The 18332-nt window shown below is 41.9% G+C and overlaps 1 protein-coding gene across 3 annotated transcripts in view; it reads left to right on the forward strand.

Annotated features, from left to right (window-relative positions):
• The window catches only part of NUSAP1 (nucleolar and spindle associated protein 1), a 37973-nt gene that overhangs the window by 1706 nt on the left and 17935 nt on the right, over nucleotides 1-18332 (forward strand). The window contains exons 2-4 of one of the 3 annotated variants that reach the window (XM_055316598.1): nucleotides 4567-4635; nucleotides 12471-12602; nucleotides 13773-13887. In XM_055316598.1, the coding sequence (XP_055172573.1) occupies nucleotides 4567-4635; nucleotides 12471-12602; nucleotides 13773-13887 (316 nt within the window). Of the gene's footprint in view, nucleotides 1-4566; nucleotides 4636-12470; nucleotides 12603-13727; nucleotides 13888-18332 lie in introns of all 3 variants that reach the window. The other 2 variants (XM_055316597.1, XM_055316599.1) reach the window with 2 other exon arrangements.

The following is an 18332-nucleotide window of genomic DNA, read 5'->3' on the forward strand; positions in this document are numbered from 1 at the left end:
CGGGCTGCCCCACTATACGCTTTTAAAGCACTTTAAGGGATCCCTGGGTGGCGCAGCGGTTTGGCGCCTGCCTTTGGCCCAGGGCGCGATTCTGGAGACTTGGGATCGAATCCCACGTCGGGCTCCCGGTGCGTGGAGCCTGCTTCTCCCTCTGCCTGTGTCTCTGCCTCTCTCTCTCTCTCTATGACTATCATAAATTAAAAAAAAAATAAAAATAAAGCAGTTTAATTTCAGGTACTCTCTTTGAGCACTTGTAAGCTTTCTCCTTGCACTCTGGTTATTTGTGTATTGTGTTATCCTCTCCACTAAAAGTTAAGTTTCTTGAACAAGAATCTTATCCATGCTCCTTGGAAGGTCTTTACAACACTAAGCACAGTATATCTTATATAGGAGATGCTGGATAATTATTTTCAGCTTGTTGGCAGTGCTAGAATAATGCTCCAGACAGTGGCAAGAGAGTTACAGTGGAGGCTTCCTAAGTTCAGAGCTCTGGATTACATTAAGGCCTCAATTACCGTTTGGGTTTCTGAAGAGTTACTGAAAGTAAGATCTTTTTCTTTTCTTTTTTTAAAAAAGATTTTATTTATTTATTCATGAGAGACACAGGGAGAGAGAGAGGGGGAGAGACACAGGGAGAGAGAGAGGGGCAGAGACACAGGCAGAGGGAGAAGCAGCTCCATGCAGGGAGCTTGACGCGGGACTGGATCCCGTGTCTCCAGGATCACACGCTGGGCTGAAGGCGGCGCTAAACTGCTGAGATCTGCCTGTGAGATCTTCTTCTAAAAGTCCCTCTTGTAGGGACGCCTGGGTGGCTCAGCGGTTGAGTGCCTGCCTTTGGCTCAAGGTGTGATCCTGGATTCCCAGGTTCAAGTCCCACATCAGGCTCATTGCATGCAGCCTGCTTCTCTGTCTGACTGTGCCTCTACCTCTCTCTCATGAATAAATAAAATCTTTTAAAAAAAAGTCCCTCTTGTAGTTCTCTTCAGGTACCTGATCTGGGTTAGCCAATTATCACCTGTTTTCATAGAGTGGAATAGTAAAATATTTCTGGTCTCTATAGACCCCATTGCCTCTCTAGCACACAGTACCTGGCACACAGTGGGTGTTGATAAATACTTATTGAGAGGTACTATTTCCCATGGTTGACCATATAAGGCATTATTATAAGCAACTATATAGAAAGACCCGTTTGAGACAATTGAAAATTAAACTTGGACTAGTTATCAAATTAAGGTATATTTAATTTTGTTAGGTATAATAAGGTACTTTGGTTATGTCCCTCTCCTTCCCCTCCCTAACCAGCTGACCCTGCCTGTAGAAAATCCCCTAACCTTGTTGAATGGATTTAAATTTATGACCATAAGTTGTAAAATGGGCATTTGATTCTCCTATGCTTCCTTGGTAGTCATTAACCTTCCCGTTTTTGAGGACAATTATTTACTATCTTCTCACCTCAAATTGGCTCCCTTTCCCCTTGATGACATTTCCTCATAGTTTATGGAAAAATGTATACAGTCAGCTGAGCATTTGCACCTTTCCACCATCAAACCCTCAGGCCATCACATACCTGTCCCCTTGTACTCTACCTTTGCCTAAAGGCAGCCTTGCTGTTTGTGCTGGGGATCCTTGTTCCCACCTCTAGGGCTACATACCTGCAATTAGCTCCTCTCCCACATCAGTTTCTCCCATTCAACTGCATGCAATCAGGCCTTAATAGCCTTTAAGAAAAAAAATAACCTCTTCCCTGACCATTTGTCTTTCATTTACTGCTCAATTTCTTTTTTTCTTTTCTACTGAAATTGCTCTTACCTAATTATTTTAGGTGCCTCACACCTAAAATAAAATCCAGACTCCTGCCAATGTAATGTGAGAAACTTGGTTTGCTCCTGATTTGGAGGAAAATTTTTAAAAAAGAAAAAAGTTAAAATTTGACACAATTGAGGAAATTTGATTTGGGGCTACATATCAGAGGATATTAGGAAATTAATATTTTTCCTAGATATGATAACACATTAGAGGTTATATAGGAGAACAGCCCCTTATTTTTAGGAGGTGTGGCTGATGTATTTAGTGGGAAAATATCGTGATGACTGGGATTTATTTTCAAAGAGATTGGCAAGAAATACATATTATATACATGAGGCAAATATGAGACCATATTAGTGATTGCTGAATCTAGGTGTGGAGAACAAGAGTGTTTATTGTACGTTTCAGTTTTTCTGTGGACTTGACGTTTTTGTAATAAAAAGTTATTAGGAAGAAACACATGTTGTTGTGGCCTGTACCCCTCTACTTGACCCAGCCTCTGGTTCCTTCTGGCCTCTCTGCTCTGGTTCACCCCAATGTTCACCATGCTCACGACACTGGCTTCTTTCTGTCCTTCAGTTCACCAGCCCACCTCAGGGCTTGATGTGCCCTCTAATGGAATGCTCTCCCCACATCTTCACCTGCTGCTTGTTCACATTTCCACTTAAAAGTCACCACATCTGAGAGGCCTTTCCTGACTCTTCTAACTCAGGTAGCAACCTACCCCAGTCCCCAGTTTAATTTTCTGGTAGCACCTGATGTCATATCCCTTATTTTTAGCTCATTTCATTAATAGGCTCTTTCCCCAGTAGCCCACCCCTGGAAGTTCCTAGAGAGTGGAAACCTTGTCTCTCTGGTTCATCACTGCCTCTGCGTTGCCTGGAACAGTATGCAACATGATAAATGCTTGTTGAAGGGGATGAGGGAGTAGTACTGATACTAACATCTGTACCTCCTCCTCAGCTCTCTTGAGCATCACCCCATAATATTTAACCTGTTAACATGCCCTGATTTGGCCCTGCCACAGGTACCTTGTTTCATCATTGTCACATATTTGATGAGGTTTTTGTGTTATTTTAAGAAAGTGTTCTGGAAACTGTACAATGGAGAGCCTGTGATTAATAATACTGTATGGTATACGTAATGTGCAAAGATAGGTCTTACGCAAAGTGTTCTTAAAACCAGAAAAAAACAAAACCCAAAGAGGGCAGAAGGAAACTATTTGTGACAAAGAAGCTCATGATTGTAATAATGGTTTTGCAGGTATACATTTACTTTCAAACACATGAAATTGTATGTATTAAATATCTATAGCTTTTTATATGTCAACAAATGAAGTAGTTGGGGAAAAAATTATTGAAGAACCAAGAATAGCTGAATTCTGCCCTGCCAATCACCCCTTTCACAGAGAAGATCCCAAGAGAGATTCAAGGAACAACAGCAAATAGGAAATAAGCACCACTTTATTACAAGCTGGTATGGTGCCTGAGAACTTGATGTAGGGCGTACTGGTAAACTGGCTGGGGGATGTGCTTCACACCTGTCACCTAAAGCCCAAACCAAATTTGGATCTCTGCCCCTCTCCTGGACACATGGCCTGTAATAAATGGTATGAGATGTGGTGGCTGGGCCCACATTGCAAAGAAAATATCTGGTTCTCAGCTGCATGGCTGAGTGGAAGAGGAGGAAAAGACAACCCAACCAATGTGCTTGACTTTTTAAAAGCACAAGAAAATATAATCAATCAGATTAGTCTATCTCTTTCAGAAAGGGAAGGTTTCTTGTGGTAGGAAGAGAAACTAGGGGTCCCTTTGCTCCAGGGACCTGTAACCATCCTCCTCCCAAGCCTGCCTGTGTTTGGCATTCCCCATCTGAGAGACCCTCAGCATGTTCCATCAGCTGTCCAAGCCAGAAACCTGGGTGTAATAAAGTTTCACTACTCCTCAACCCCTATGTTCATACTGATTTTACTTCCTAAAAAGGTTTCTAATATGTCCATAATTGCCTTAGCCCAGACTCCAGCTCAGGCCACGGTCCTTTCTGGTTTCCTTATAACAGCCTCCCAGCTGCTCTCCTGACTTCTGTCTTTCTGCCATCAAATGCATCTGGCACATTGTACAGCTAGAGTACTGCAAAATTAGTCCCCCTACGGCACTGCTATAGACTCTTCAGACACTGCCTTTTGCTCTGAGGGTTCCTACTCTTACAGGCTTACAAGGCCTGGCAGGATTGGCCCCTGCCCCCTTTTACAGTGTCTTCTCTCCCTTTCCCTTAACCATTCCATGTTCCAGCCACACTGAACTTGAGTTCCCCAATCTCCACCCTCCTTGCCTTCCCGTGCCATATCTTTACCTCGTCCCTCTGGCCACTGCTGTCGTGTTCATCCTTCAGACCTCAGCAACTACAGACATTGTGCCTTCATCTTAGAACTGGCATGTCCAGTTACCTGATGACGTCTATCCCGCCAGCCCAGACCTTGGCAGCTGAGCCTATCTGTGTTCCTGCACCACAGTCTGGGCCTCCTCATGCTGGCTCTCAGCTCTCAGTCGTCATGGCTCTTTCCCTGCCTGACTTCCCCATTTGCCCGTGAAATCTGTGTGGGGCCAGTTCTGTCTTGGTTGTCCCTCTGTTCCCAGAGCCTGCCCAGAGGACATTGGAGGAATATAAGAACAGGAAAACAATTATCCTCAAAAACAGGAAAGTTAATAATGTATCTGTTTTGGTTACTTGATTTCTGGCCCTACTTTAACTCTCCTGCAGGCAGACAAGTTGTTAAAAGCCTTGAAAGCCTACCTTAAAGATGAAGCAAAAAAAGAAAATGAGAGTCAGGTAAGTAAGATTTTTTTTTTTATCACCTATTACTACAGCAACTATATTTAAATAATGAGTGGTAAAGACAACTAGTGTAAAAAAAATAAAAAATAAAAAAAGACAACTAGTGAAACTCAAGACATGCTGTTTATCCCCAAAGAAATCATTATTGGTAATAAATCCTTTCATAATAACTATTTGTTATAGAGCAACTGCCTAGTAGTGAGTAACGTGTTGAATAAGATGTTCTCATAAAAATGCAAAGGCTAATTAATTACTAGTTGCCAAACATTACAAGAGCTAGCTTGGTGTGAGCAAGGAAGTAACAGGATTTGAAGCCCAAAAAAATCCAGGTTAAGTAGCTGTTGTCATTTCTTTTTATGTGATCTTGGAAAACTCAAATGCCTTAGTTTCCTATTGTTTAAAATGGGCACAACATCTGCTTTGCTAAATTCAATGTTAAGAAAAATCAAATGAAAAAAAAAAAGAAAAATCAAATGATATAGGGCTTGTAAAAGTGGCTTCTGGTGAACTGTAAACCAGAATAATAGGGGAGGAAGTTCTCATCACTGCCTCAGGCCTGACATATTCCGTGGGTGCAGTGTTAGGGCCAGGATTCTAAACTCAAAATAGAGGAAAATCCAGAAAGATCTTAAGCCCTAGGCTTTGAAGAGCATCCATTATCTATCTGGAAATGAAGGTAAATATAAACATGAATAAAAAATCTAGCCACTGGCCTCCCTCATCCCCCTCCCTGTCTTTACTACTTCTATAACTATATTCCAAGTTATAAACATTTAAAATCATTAATACTCAGATTTGTTTTGGGTCATCTGGGTAGTTCAGTTGCTTATGCATCCAACTTTTGATCTCAGCTCAGGTCTTAATCTCAGGGTCATGTGTTCAAGCCCCGCATTGGGCTTCATGCTGGGTATGGAGTCTACTTAAAAAATATACATAAATTTTTTAAAATGTAAGGCAAAATTTTTTTTGGTTCCAGGTTTAATTAACGTAAAATAACAAAAAAGGATTAATTTTGAATTCTAGCTTTAAGAATTTACATCAACTAGATCTCAATCTGTCTATATATAGAGAATTATATATATATATGTATATATAATTCTTTTAATAAGGATACATGATTAGAGCCATTTGAAATCAAGATTTTAGTTTGGATGGTAGTTAATAGACTAAAATTAGTGTATTTCGAATTCATCTTAAAGGCCTTTTTTTTTTTTTTAAGATTTTATCTATTTATTCATGAGAGACACAGAGAAAGATAGGCAGAGGGAGAAGCAGGCTCCCCAAAAGGAGCCCGATGCAGGACTAGATCCTGGATCCCAGCATCATGCCCTGAGCCGAAGGCAGACACCCAAATGCTGAGCCACCCAGGCATCCCAGGGCCGTTCCATTTTGAAAAAATTTCATAAAAGCATGATGATAGTCCAAATTCAGTCAGATAAAGAGTTCCTAAGTGTTGAATCTATCAATAGTGAGCTTAGGACACCTGGATGGTGAAACCTGTTAAGCGGCTGCCTTCAGCTCAGATCATGATCCTAGGGTCCTGGAATCAAGCACCATATCAGGTTCCCTCCTCAGCCTGGGGTCTGCTTTTCCCTCTCCCTCTCTACGCCATCCTACCTCCCCTCATCCCACACCCCACTTGTGCGCTCTCGCTTGCAAGTTCTCTTTCTCTCAAAAACATCTTAAATAAATCTTTAGGCTGACTTATTTTTAGGGAAAACATGTACATAAGCGGTTACAGGAGGCGGGGTAGAGAGCAAGAAAGAATTCTCAGCAGACTCCCCACTGAGCAGAGAGCTGGTGGCATGGCTCAATCTCAGGACCCCCAAGATCATGACCAGAGCTGAAATCAGGAGCCACCATTCAAAGGACTGAACCACCCACACACCCCTCAATAATGAGCTTAGATTGTTAGGAAGACCTGACACAGAGTTTATTAATAATCTAAGGCTACAGAAGGAGTCAACACAGTCCAAGTACATAGCAAAGAGATCATTGATGTTGCCAAGAATTGACCAGATGTGCAAACTTCCAGACCCCCTACATCTGAGTGAGTGGGACATCGTATCTTATGGAATCCTTGTTCTTGCACTGTAGGTCAGCCTTAGTTATATGAGTTGGAGTAGTTTTGTATGTGGGTCAGTCTGGCTGTGTGCCAAGGACTCCCTTGCTCTAACCAGGGGGCCTCGTCAGAGTTGGAGTTAGACAAGTCTATTACAGGAACATCATGGTGCATTCAGGATTGAACACCTCCTCGTTGATCTGGGTCAGCCTCCCACACATCAGTGTGTTTAAGATGCATGGGATTAAAACAAGCAATCTCCAGAGTTGTGCTAACAGACTTGTCCTGCACTCTGCTAATATGGAGTCCCTGCAGGAAGGCTAAATAAGTATTTTATTTTTTTTTAAGATTTTTATTTATTTATTAGACAGTCAGAGGGAGAAGCAGGCTCCATGCAGGGAGCTCAACATGGGACTCGATCCTGGGACTCCAGGATCACGCCCCAGGCTAAAGGTGGCGCTAAACCGCTAAGCCACTGGGGCTGCCCTAAATAAGTACTTTAAAAGTGTCTCTATATTCCAACAATACCTGTAACCCAAAGATGTCACTTCTATAGTAGAAGCAGTTTTTTTCTTCCATATGACTATCCAGGGAGTTGGGAAGTGGGATCCAGATAGCATCTTTCTACTCTCATGTATCCCACCTTTGAATTTGTTTACCTGTTTTCACCTTTCATTTGCTGACCTTCTTTGGGGTGAATTGATGGGTACATCTAGATGTCCTTTACCACCCTTGTTTCCTTGTTCCTTAGCTCCTGTAACTTTTTTTTTTTTTTTTTTTTAATGCGGGACTCAGTCCCAGGACCCTAGGATCACTACCTGAGCTGAAGGCAGACCCTCAACCACTGAGCCACTCAGGTGCCCTAAGCTCCTGTAACTTTCCTTGCCAGTCTTCATCCTGGACTTTATATCACTTAGAACTATTTCACTTCTGTAACATACAGAAGTCTAAACGTGCCATTTTCTAAGCCTCCTTATTGACTTTCAACACATACATTTTATATTTATATTGTGGTTCTCATTGCAGGATATATGAGAGAATCATTTGGGGAGCTTTTTACAAATGGTTATATATATATATATATATATATATATATATATATAGGCCTTATCAAGCCCCAAGCCAACTAAATCAGCTCTCAGAGGATGGGGTCTAGGCACCACAGTGAAATGAAGTGAAAAATCAGGATACAAAGCACTCTACCCACCACTTCCATGTGAGAGTGCCAGTTGTCAGTACTGTTTAAAATACTGGAAGGTTTCTCTGTAAGGAATTTCAATACTATCAAGCTTAGGCCTGTCGTCTGGCATTCAAGGATTCCCTTGCATAACAGCCTCCTCCTCACCTAAGGACCTTAGTAGATCTGACCCCACCAGATAAGGCCCTCCCACACATCCAAGCCCCTAACGAGGTTTTTCTTGTTTTGAAATAGGGTAGACAGCCAACAGCAGACATTTGAGGGGAAGCCTGCAGTGTGAGAGAGCTTAAGATAAATAAAAAGATGACCCTAAAGGAGACCCAGATGACACAGAAAACAAACAAAAGCTTTAAAAAAAAAAGCCTCAAGAACTTTAATGATTTATAAACTGGAATCAAGCTACACAGACAAGGCACAGATGATTCAATTAAGGTTATATAACAAGCTATTAATGTTAACAACTTGAGAATAGATGATAGACATTGAGCAAGAAAAGACAAGAGGTGAAAAAGTAGAAGGATTCTGTATTTGGATCTTACAGGATGTTTTCTGTAGCTGTGGGACGAGATTTAAAGTTTTCAGAGTCTTTAAAGCAGCAAAGGTAGCTAATAGAGTGAAGTGGTGTGGTGCTCTCAGGGAGAAGATGGGAGAGGAGACTGGGACCAGTGAGCTAAGCTGCAGCCCACGATAGGCGCTACAAATGGCTGCTGCAAATACAAATGAGTGCCCCCCCCCCCCAAACTGCACGTGCTGCATAAGCAACCACCTGCAGCGAAGCCCTGGAAATGGGAGGCCAGGGCAGAGGCTTCCCATTATAATCTCTTCAGTACTTCATAATTTTTTTTAGCCACATGTGTATAAAATATTAGTCTATTTCAAAAAATTAAAATTCATGTATAAAAACAAAAACACCAAAAGCAAACCAAGCCTCACCTATTTTTTTTTCCCTAGTGCTTCCATAGTTTGATTTTTTACATTTAAGTCTTTTACCCATCCAGACTGCATTTTGGTGTGGAAAAAAAAGGATCAAGGTTCATTTCCCTTGCCCCACCAAAAAGATATGAATCATGAATCTAGTCTTCCCCCATTAATATGAAGGACAACTGTTATCAAACGATGAGTTCTTATATAAATAAGTCTGTATGGGATATTCTGGTACTTGTACCATGCTGTTCTGATAATGTAGCTCTTTTAGTGTATGGTTGTACAGTTGTCAGTCTCACTAACTCCCTTATTTTGGCTTTGGATGAGTTAGACTCCAAGCCTCAGTTTCCCCTTCTGTGAACTGAGAATAAGGTTAGTACCTATCTCATAGTCTTTGAGGAATAAATGAGATAACTCATGTGAATGTGTACCCCAATATTACAAGGTGTGATATTAGTTTTAATTATTAGAGCACGGTGTGTCTATCCAAAAAAATTAATGCTAATTTGCTTATTTACTCAACTAAGAAAACTTTGAATGCTTTCTTAGCCTAATTTTTAAGCTGGGGTTTTTGTTTTTTTTTTTTAAATTCATTTTTATTTTCTTTGTCTTCATTTCAATTGTTTACATTTTTGCAAAAGCACCAGAGAACACCAAGTTTACTTTCAAAATGCTGGGCAGTTTTGTTTTGTGTGAAACTAATTATAATTGTTGTTTCTATTGTTTTTAAAAGGCGTTCTTCTGAAAATGGTGTTCAGCATACTTTTTTGGCAAATGTCCCTGTCCTTCTGTAGGAGAGCACTACTGACCCATCTGGTTTGATTCACAGTTCTTAACAGTACTTCTTCCTGAGACGTTAACAAGAAATGGGCATCAGGTGTTCTTGTAAAGACCCAAACCTCCAAAAAAAAAAAAAAAAAAAAAATCTGCTTCATCTCTTGGGATTTGATTTGTTTTGAAATTAGACACCCTCTGGACTAAATTTAAATAGGAAAAAAAGTTCAGATTCTATGAATCTAGATTCATCTGGTGTACACCCCTTAGTGGCCAGGAGGACACAATTTTCATAGCACAGCCAAAATATTCCAGCAGAGTCTGAGTGAATGAGGCTGTGAGGTCTTGCCAAACAACAGAAAGCTAATCCTGTCTTTGAGCAGTTAGGGCTACTGAAACCTGTTGGGGGAAGTTTGCAATCCCTCCCTCCACAGTCTTTAATATGTAGGTTGCATTAAATAATCACTCCCCAGTCCTACCTTCACTACAGGAAAAAAGTTATGCTACTAATTATATTCAACTCTTCCCTTCTAAAAACCCTGAAACCACATGACATTACAGACTAATTGCAAAGTACATGAGCTGCTAATATCTATTGGTAGCATATACAAAGTATATATAGCTAGTATCTATTATAAATTCTCTATGTAACATTCAGTCCTGAATAAATAAATAAACACAACTGTATTAGCAGTTTGGGATCTGAATATATTTAAATAATTACCAGGAGGCAGAGACTCTTTATGCCTACCAAAATAGCCATGTTTTCTTTTTTTTTGCTTAAATTAGCAGAACCCATATATTTAGACTATAGCTGCTTAACCAAAAGACTACATTTCTCAGCCTCTTTTGCCTGTGAGGTCATGTGACTAAGGCCTGGCCAATGAAATAATAGGAAGTGTTGAGTGAGACTTCCCCAAAGAAGTCTCCTTAAAAGAAAAAAACAGCTACATCCTCCTAATGGTAGGGGAATAAAGCCTGGGATTTGGATGACTTGGTCAGGTACCCCGATGGTCGGCCTCCAGACTTCTGCACAAGAAAGAATGAAACTTCTATCTTGTTTAAACCACTGATATTTTAGGATTTGAATTACATGCCACTATATTAAAATCTAAGTAATGCACAAAAATCTTCACATCCTGCTGTACTGTGGTAGCCCTGTCCTAAGTGTTTCTCTCCATCCTACTTATCTTTTTGGTGAACTTGGTCTCCCTGGAGCCTCCGTTTTCCCGTCACATTTAGTCACATACTCCCCTGGTTTCCAGGGACCGGTAACATCTTCAAACTCCTGAACTTAAAACTGAGCTCCTTGTCCCAGATCAATGGTTATTTTAGAGCAGGAAATGAGAATTCATCCATGGATAGACAGCTTTGGCATAAATTGCTTTTCTGTTCCCTGCCCTCCTGGAACCACTGAGATGGTAGAACAGAATAGTGTGGCTACAATTTTCCAGAACTGAGAGAGGTAGGGGGCTAATTTAAAGGAAGAATCTTCTGCAATTGGAAGACAACATATAGGCTACTGAGATGAGAGAAGGACATAAGTTTTTGGAAGTTTAGACAGTAGAAGTTTCTACTTCCTGGGTGGGGTCCTTATTGGAGAGATTGCCTGGAATATTGTCCGATTTAAGCAACTCTACAATGCTGTAGGGAGAAAAGCCCTCCAGACCTAGCTTGCTGCAGAGCTAACATAGAAGCCTTTCTCCATGTCCCGGGCAGCTTGCCACCATGCTCCCCTGGACCATAAGAGCTGGACCACAGTGGCATAGAGGCCCAGGGAAGAGGCCATGGCCATGATGAGCGCTGGATAGAAGAGAATGAGGCAAGGGCAACATGAGATCTTGTGCCAGAAGGTCCTCTCCTCGTTGTACACAAGGAAGATGTTGTACCAGGTGATAGTGCCATAGTAGAAAGAGACAACAGCAAAAATAAATAGATAAGAAAGGAAAGAAAGAAAAGAAAGACAACAAAAGAGAGAATAAAGACCACAGGCAGACCGACCAGCGTCCAGAGGACCAAACGGGGCCCACGGTCTCCTCCCATTTGGCAGGCCTTTATGTCTTCAGGTGTTATCTCCTTTGATGACCCTTGAGGCTTGGTCAATTCTTGCAGCTCCTTCTCTGTCAGTGTGACGTGGATGTCTACCATCTGGCCCTTTTTCTTTTCGTGGTGTGATGGTGCCAGTTAATGTGACATAGCGGCTGTCCACGGGCATGTTCCATATATCATCATCTGTAGGATAGTCTAGAAAATCATCTCCCTCCTCTTCATCAGGCTGGTCTCCACCTTCTAGTTCCCCAGGCTCCTCCAGTTTCTCATTTTCTGACCAGTAGATGATGATAGATTTTGGGCGGGACTCTTTCCTGCAACCCATTGTGGATTCCCCATTCAGGGCCAGGGCAGCAGCCACGGCCTTCCTGAGAGAGACCTGTTGGGGGGCTTGGGAGCTGGCCCTGGCCTTCTACTGGTCCAGCTCTTCCATCTTAGTCCTCAGGTCTAGTTATTCCGTGGGAGGTGTCTGACTTGCTTGAGCAAACTCACGATTCACACATCAGAGCTTCTTCCTGGATGGGGCTATGCATGCCAGGGACAAAGTCTGGCACAGGACCCAGACCGAGTCAAGCAAGCAGCCGCCACTGGGGAGCTGCCATCCACTGGGAGGATGCGAACCTGCCACTAAGCTGGGGTTGTTAAATGAGATTGCTTCTTCTCAAACCCTCTAAAATTCTTCTTCAGGCCTATAATTTAGTACAAGACAGTTTTAAAATTACCTTTTGTAAAATACGGTTTTTATTCAGTTTAAATTCTGATTCTTCCTGCACATTATAACTCTAAAAATAGGACATGGAAGATTAATGTCTTTCTTTTTAGAATGGAACTCAAACTTCTGCATCCTCCTGGGATGAGACTGAGATGCAGATGAGCAGCCAGGAACAAGCTAAGAGGGAGCCAGTTGGCCACATCATCAAAACCAGGAGAAGGTGCAAGAACCCTGACTCCCAGGTGAATGGACGTGTACCAATCTTGACCACCACCTGTGCCAAAATTGGTATATTCTTAGGAAACTTTCTATCTGAATTTCTTTGGTATCAAATGGTTGTAAACTGTGTGCTGTAAGCTCCATGAAATCACAGACCTGAGGCCACGCTGGTCATCCTCACACCCTGGGTGCTAACTCTTGGAAACACTCACTAAGGATTAAGCACAAGTTCAATATTGGTCAAATAAATATGAAAATGAATTAAACACTCACTTAAGTGAGGGATAATAAGGAAAGAGAAACCAGTGTCAGTAAGGTTTTTCTTTTTATTTTTATTTTTTTTTTTCTTTTCAACCTGGCCTTTGATCTAGTGATCACTCTTCAGTTGGTCATTCAGCAGAATGGTCATAGGATTAGCCAGGCACTTCCGCACTTCCCTCATTACTTTTTTTTTTAATTCAGGAGAGGCAGAGACATAGGCAGAGGGAGAAGCAGGCTGCATGCGGGGAGCCCCATGTGGGACTCGATCCGAGGACCCGGGATCACAACCTGAGCCGAAGGCAGATGCTAAACCACTGAGCCACCCAGGTGCCCACCACCCCTCCAGTTACTTTGAGAGGACTCTGATTTTATTCTTTTTTATCCTCTCATCCAAATGTAACTTTACAAAACACAGTCCTAATTTTTTTTTTAAAGATTTTATTTATTCATGAGAGAGAAAGAGAGAGGCAGACACACAGGCAGAGGGAGAAGCAGGCTCCATGCAGGGAGCCTGACGTGGGACTTGTCTCCCTCCCAGGTCTCCAGTATCACACCCTGGGCTGAAGGCAACGCTAAACCACTGAGTCACGTGGGCTGCCCCCTGCCCCCCCCCCCCGTTTTTTTAAGATTCACAGTCCTAATTTTTATTTTCTAGTTCCCTATAATCCATTGGCTGTTAGACTATCCATTTAGACAGATAATTTCTCATCTCTCAGAGAGCTGTTCTTGCCATTTATGCTTTTTAGTGGTCCTAGTATGTCCTATTCCCAACTCTGCCACTCAGAAATCTAATTCTCCTACTTCCTTTAGCCCTTTGTCAATTTGGGTGCTTATATTTGGAAGGCAGTGGTGACTTTTTATCATTTATTCCCTTTTAACATTTGTAGCAGGATCATTCAGAGATAAAAATAAGTGATCACACTGACTTCCAGGATCCAGAGAAGCAGGAAAACCAGGATTTCAGAACTGTTGGAGAAGTTCCTTCACCACTAGATGAGAACCAAGGAGAGGAGAATGCAGTTTCCACAGGAAAAAGAAGAATAAATGGTATGCCAAATAAGTAAAAACAAAACCCTGATATTCCTAGGGGACCCATGTGTGTTCATTTCCTAGGACTACCATAACAAACTAGAAGTTTTTTCTTGAAGTCCTATTACTGTTTCTTACCCTTAATATTTCAACATACAGGGATCCCTGGGTGGCGCAGCGGTTTAGCGCCTGCCTTTGGCCTAGGGTGCGATCCTGGAGACCCAGGATCGAATCCCGCATCGGGCTCCCGGTGCATGGAGCCTGCTTCTCCCTCTGCCTGTGTCTCTGCCCCCCCCCCCTCTCTGTGTGTGTGTGTGTGTGTCTATCATAAATAAAAATTAAAAAAAAATGAGTCATAACAGTTTAAAAAAAATATTTCAACATACCTTTCTGAGGAACACAGTTCAACCCATAAGACCATGCTTTAGAACTCCTAAGTGTTCTGCAATGAAAGCGAAAGTTTAAACCAGATACAGTAGACCATCAAGTCATCTTTAGTACTGTTGTGGAAAAAAACAGAGTAAGATTGGCAGCTGGAAAGTTCAGGGAAGTTAATCTCTATTCTGACAAAATGAGGGCTCTGCTCATCACCATTAGCTCTTTCTGGCCTACTCCAGACCCAGGTACCCAAAGCTGATGGTCTTCTCAACAAAGACCGTTAAAAGGGGGCTACAAAGTCTACCTTCCCAGTAGAGTTGCCTCTTTTATTATGATAAACGTATACTTAGTCTCTAACTTTCTAAAAACTTTTCCCCTAAAGTTTATCAACTAAAAGTTTGTTTTAATAAGACCAGAAAACTTCAGTCCCCCCAGACCTAACAGGATTTGACGCTTTATGATTTCGTTCCTTGGGAACCCTGTCAACTCCCACAGTGTCTCTGTGTCCATTTTCCCCCAGCAACCGTGTCTGCGCACCTGAGGCAGAGCCTGAGGGGTGGAGATGACCCACTTCCATGGCCACCGTGCAGTTATTGTGCAGAATTTCTAATGCTGAGCCTTCCCTTCTTCCCTAGAATTTTGAATGTCTTACTAAATTTGGAAAGTTACCAGAGGTAGAGTGTCTGATACTGAGCCTGCAAGCCTTCAATTTTTAATAAACACCCTGGGGAATTTTGATGAATATTCCTCATAAGCCCTATTTAAACTCATGATTTACAGCAAGATAGAAATGACAAAGAGTCAGAAGTGGTGGTGGAAATACTGGTATCTGCTATTCCACCAATCGTCTTGTCAGGGAGACTTAGCTGCAGGGCCCAGGTTCAAGGGCATGGAGAAACAAGCATGGACATGTTAAGTTCATGTAATGAAACACAGGCTGGGGCAGCCCCGGTGGTGCAGCGGTTTAGCGCCGCCTGCAGCCTGGGGTGTGATCCTGGAGACCCAGGATCGAGTCCCGCATCGGGCTCCCTGCATGGAGCCTGCTTCTCCCTCTGTCTGCGTCTCTGCCTCTCTGTCTTTCTGTGTCTCTCATGAATAAATAAATAAAATCTTTAAAAAAAAAAAAAAAAAAACAGGCTGTTTGAAGAGCAAAAAATAGGATCACATAGTTTCTGGTGAGAGGTCTTTTTTAAACTTATTTTGACATAATTTCAGACTTAAAGTTGCAAGAATAGTACCAAGTGTTGCTATGTTCTTGATGTCTGAAATGTTAATGTTTTTGCCACATTTACTTTGGCCCTTCTCTATATTTATATACATATATGCATCCATATAGGTATTGTATACATTTTGTTCCCTGAGAGTAAGTTACAGAAATGTGCCCCTTAACCCTAAATACTTCAGTGTTTGTTTTTGTTTTGTTTTACAATTTTATTTATTTATTCATGGGAAGTACAGAGAGAGAAAGGCAGAGACACAGGCAGAGGGAGAAGCAGGCTTCCTGCAAGGAGCCCAGTGTGGGACTTGACTCCGGAACCCTGGGATCACCTCCTGAGCCAAAGGCAGACGCTCAACCGCTGAGCCTTCCAGGTGCCCCTCAGTGTTTGTTTCTTAAAGTATGTTAGGCTCAGCTGCATGGATGGCTCAGTTGGTAGAGCATGCAACTCTTGATCTCAGGATTGAGAGTTCAAGCTCAATGTTGGACGTAGAGCTTAAAATAAAACAAACAAAAATAGACCCACAAGACTTTTTGTTTGTTTGTCTTTAAGAGTTTATTTATTTCATGAGAGACACAGGAAGGAGAGGCAGACTCCCCACAGGGAGCCCCATGTGGGACTCGATCCCTATCCCGGTGCCCCAAGACCACTCCCTGAGCCAAAGGTGACACTCAACCGCTAAGCCACCCAGGCGTCCCAACCCACAAGACTTTTTCTCACAAATATATGGGATACAAAATACAAAATCTCATTGGTATGGATTCATATTCCACATTGCAACTAACCTTTAAGAAACTACCACTTGTCAAGTGGTACTTAACATCGTATCAGAAGAATATCTAGTTACTTGAAAAGGCTTAGTATTACAGTACTCTCCTCCCTCAACTACCTGTTTGTAGCAAGATTTGTTTTCATCTATACTTCTATATCATAACATACTGTATGCAGAAGCAAATAACAGAATCCAGCTATCAGACATTAAGTAAATTGTGAAAATATCTCTTCTCACTATTTTTGTTTTAAAAATCTTAGCCGGGGATCCCTGGGTGGCGCAGCGGTTTGGCGCCTGCCTTTGGCCCAGGGCGCGATCCTGGAGACCCGGGATCGAATCCCACGTCGGGCTCCCGGTGCATGGAGCCTGCTTCTCCCTCTGCCTGTGTCTCTGCCTCTCTCTCTCTCTCTGTATGACTATCGTAAATAAATAAATAAATAAATTAAAAAAAAATCTTAGCCATTTTTCATAAATTTATTAAACATACAAGAACATTGTTTTTTAGTATATCAGATTTTTTTAATGTTTTGATTGTAATATCTAATGGCCCATACTGATAAATAGAATGTAAACAAAAATGGGAGGGTCCTCCATAATTTTTAAGAATATAACACAACCCTGAGACTAGAAGTGTGAGAATTGCTAAGTGGTTCTATATACGACCTTATTTAGGTTTCATGATTTATTCTAGTCGTGGCCATTAAAGCAAAGGAAAATCTTGGTTTCATCCTGCTGTCTCTTTAGTCTACTATAGCCTGGAGTAGTTTAGTCTAACTTCAGTCTTCCTTTATCTTTGAGGATGTTGCCCTTTCTGTGTATGTGTGTGTGTGTGTTTTTTTTTTAAGATTTTTATTTATTTATTCATAGAGACACAGAGAGAGAGGCAGAGACACAGGCAGAGACACAGGCAGAGGGAGAAGCAGGCCTCATGCAGAGAGCCTGACATGGGACTCGATCCAGGATCACGCCCTGGGCTGCAGGCGGCGCTAAACCGCTGTGCCACCGGGGCTGCCCTGTGTGTTTTTTGTTTGTTTTTTGTTTAGACCTTTACATTTTTTAACACAGGCCAGTTTTAGGGGTGTCTCTGCCTTGGTTTGTCTAATATGTGCTGAGGGTTAGATTTAGATCATGCACTTTTGGCAGAAATTCCACAGAGTGATTGTCAGTCATTGCCTCCAGAAGGCACAAGTCGTGGCTTGTTAGCAGCTTATCACTCTGCTGAGTTGCTTCTTTGTGAAGTTGTTTTTTTCTCCATTTTCTATTCCATTCCAAATACCCTGTTTTGCATGAAACTTTACCTTTCTGGTTTTAGAGCCAAGGTCTAAGAAGCTCCAGCCCCTCCTGCTCTATCCAGTTATTCTTTTATGTTTTATGGATGCATTGGGAAACCTTCAGTATGATTATAAGTAATATTTCTTGAAAACCCACTTGGATTTTTTTTTTTAAGATTTTATTTATTTATTCATAGAGACACAGAGAATGAGAGGCAGAGACACAGGCAAAGGGAGAAGCAGGCTCCATGCAGAGAGCCCGACGTGGGACTCGATCCAGGGTCTCCAGGATCACACCCTGGGCTGCAGGTGGCGCTAAACCGCTGCGCCACCGGGGCTGCCCTTAAAGATTTTTATTTATTTATTTATTTGAGAGAGTGAGAGAGAGCATGAGCAGGGAGAAGAATGAGAAGCAGGCTCCCTGCCAAGCAGGGAGGCTGATGTGGGGCTTGATGCCAGGACCCTGGGATCATGACCTGAACTGAAGGCAGACATCTGACTAAACCACCCAGGTACTGCCCCCACTTTGATATTTTTAAGTAAATTGCCTCAAGTTGAAAAAGATACCAAAATATGGTTGTGAGGAAGAATAGCCAATACATAACACCATGATTTTAGCTGGATTTAAAGAATGAAAACAAGTATGGAAGTAGAGGACCTGAGGAAATATGCCAAAATGCTAATAGTAAGGATGTTTCTTAGGTGGGTGGCATTGTGGAATCTTTTTCTTTTTCTTTTTTTTTTTTTTTTTTAAGATTTTATTTTTGAGTAATCTCTCTCCCTAACTTGGGTCTCAGATCAAGAGTCGCATGCTCTACCAATTGA

The sequence above is a fragment of the Nyctereutes procyonoides genome, unplaced genomic scaffold (assembly GCF_905146905.1).
Source record: "Nyctereutes procyonoides isolate TBG_1078 unplaced genomic scaffold, NYPRO_anot_genome, whole genome shotgun sequence".
NCBI classification, from domain to species: domain Eukaryota; kingdom Metazoa; phylum Chordata; class Mammalia; order Carnivora; family Canidae; genus Nyctereutes; species Nyctereutes procyonoides.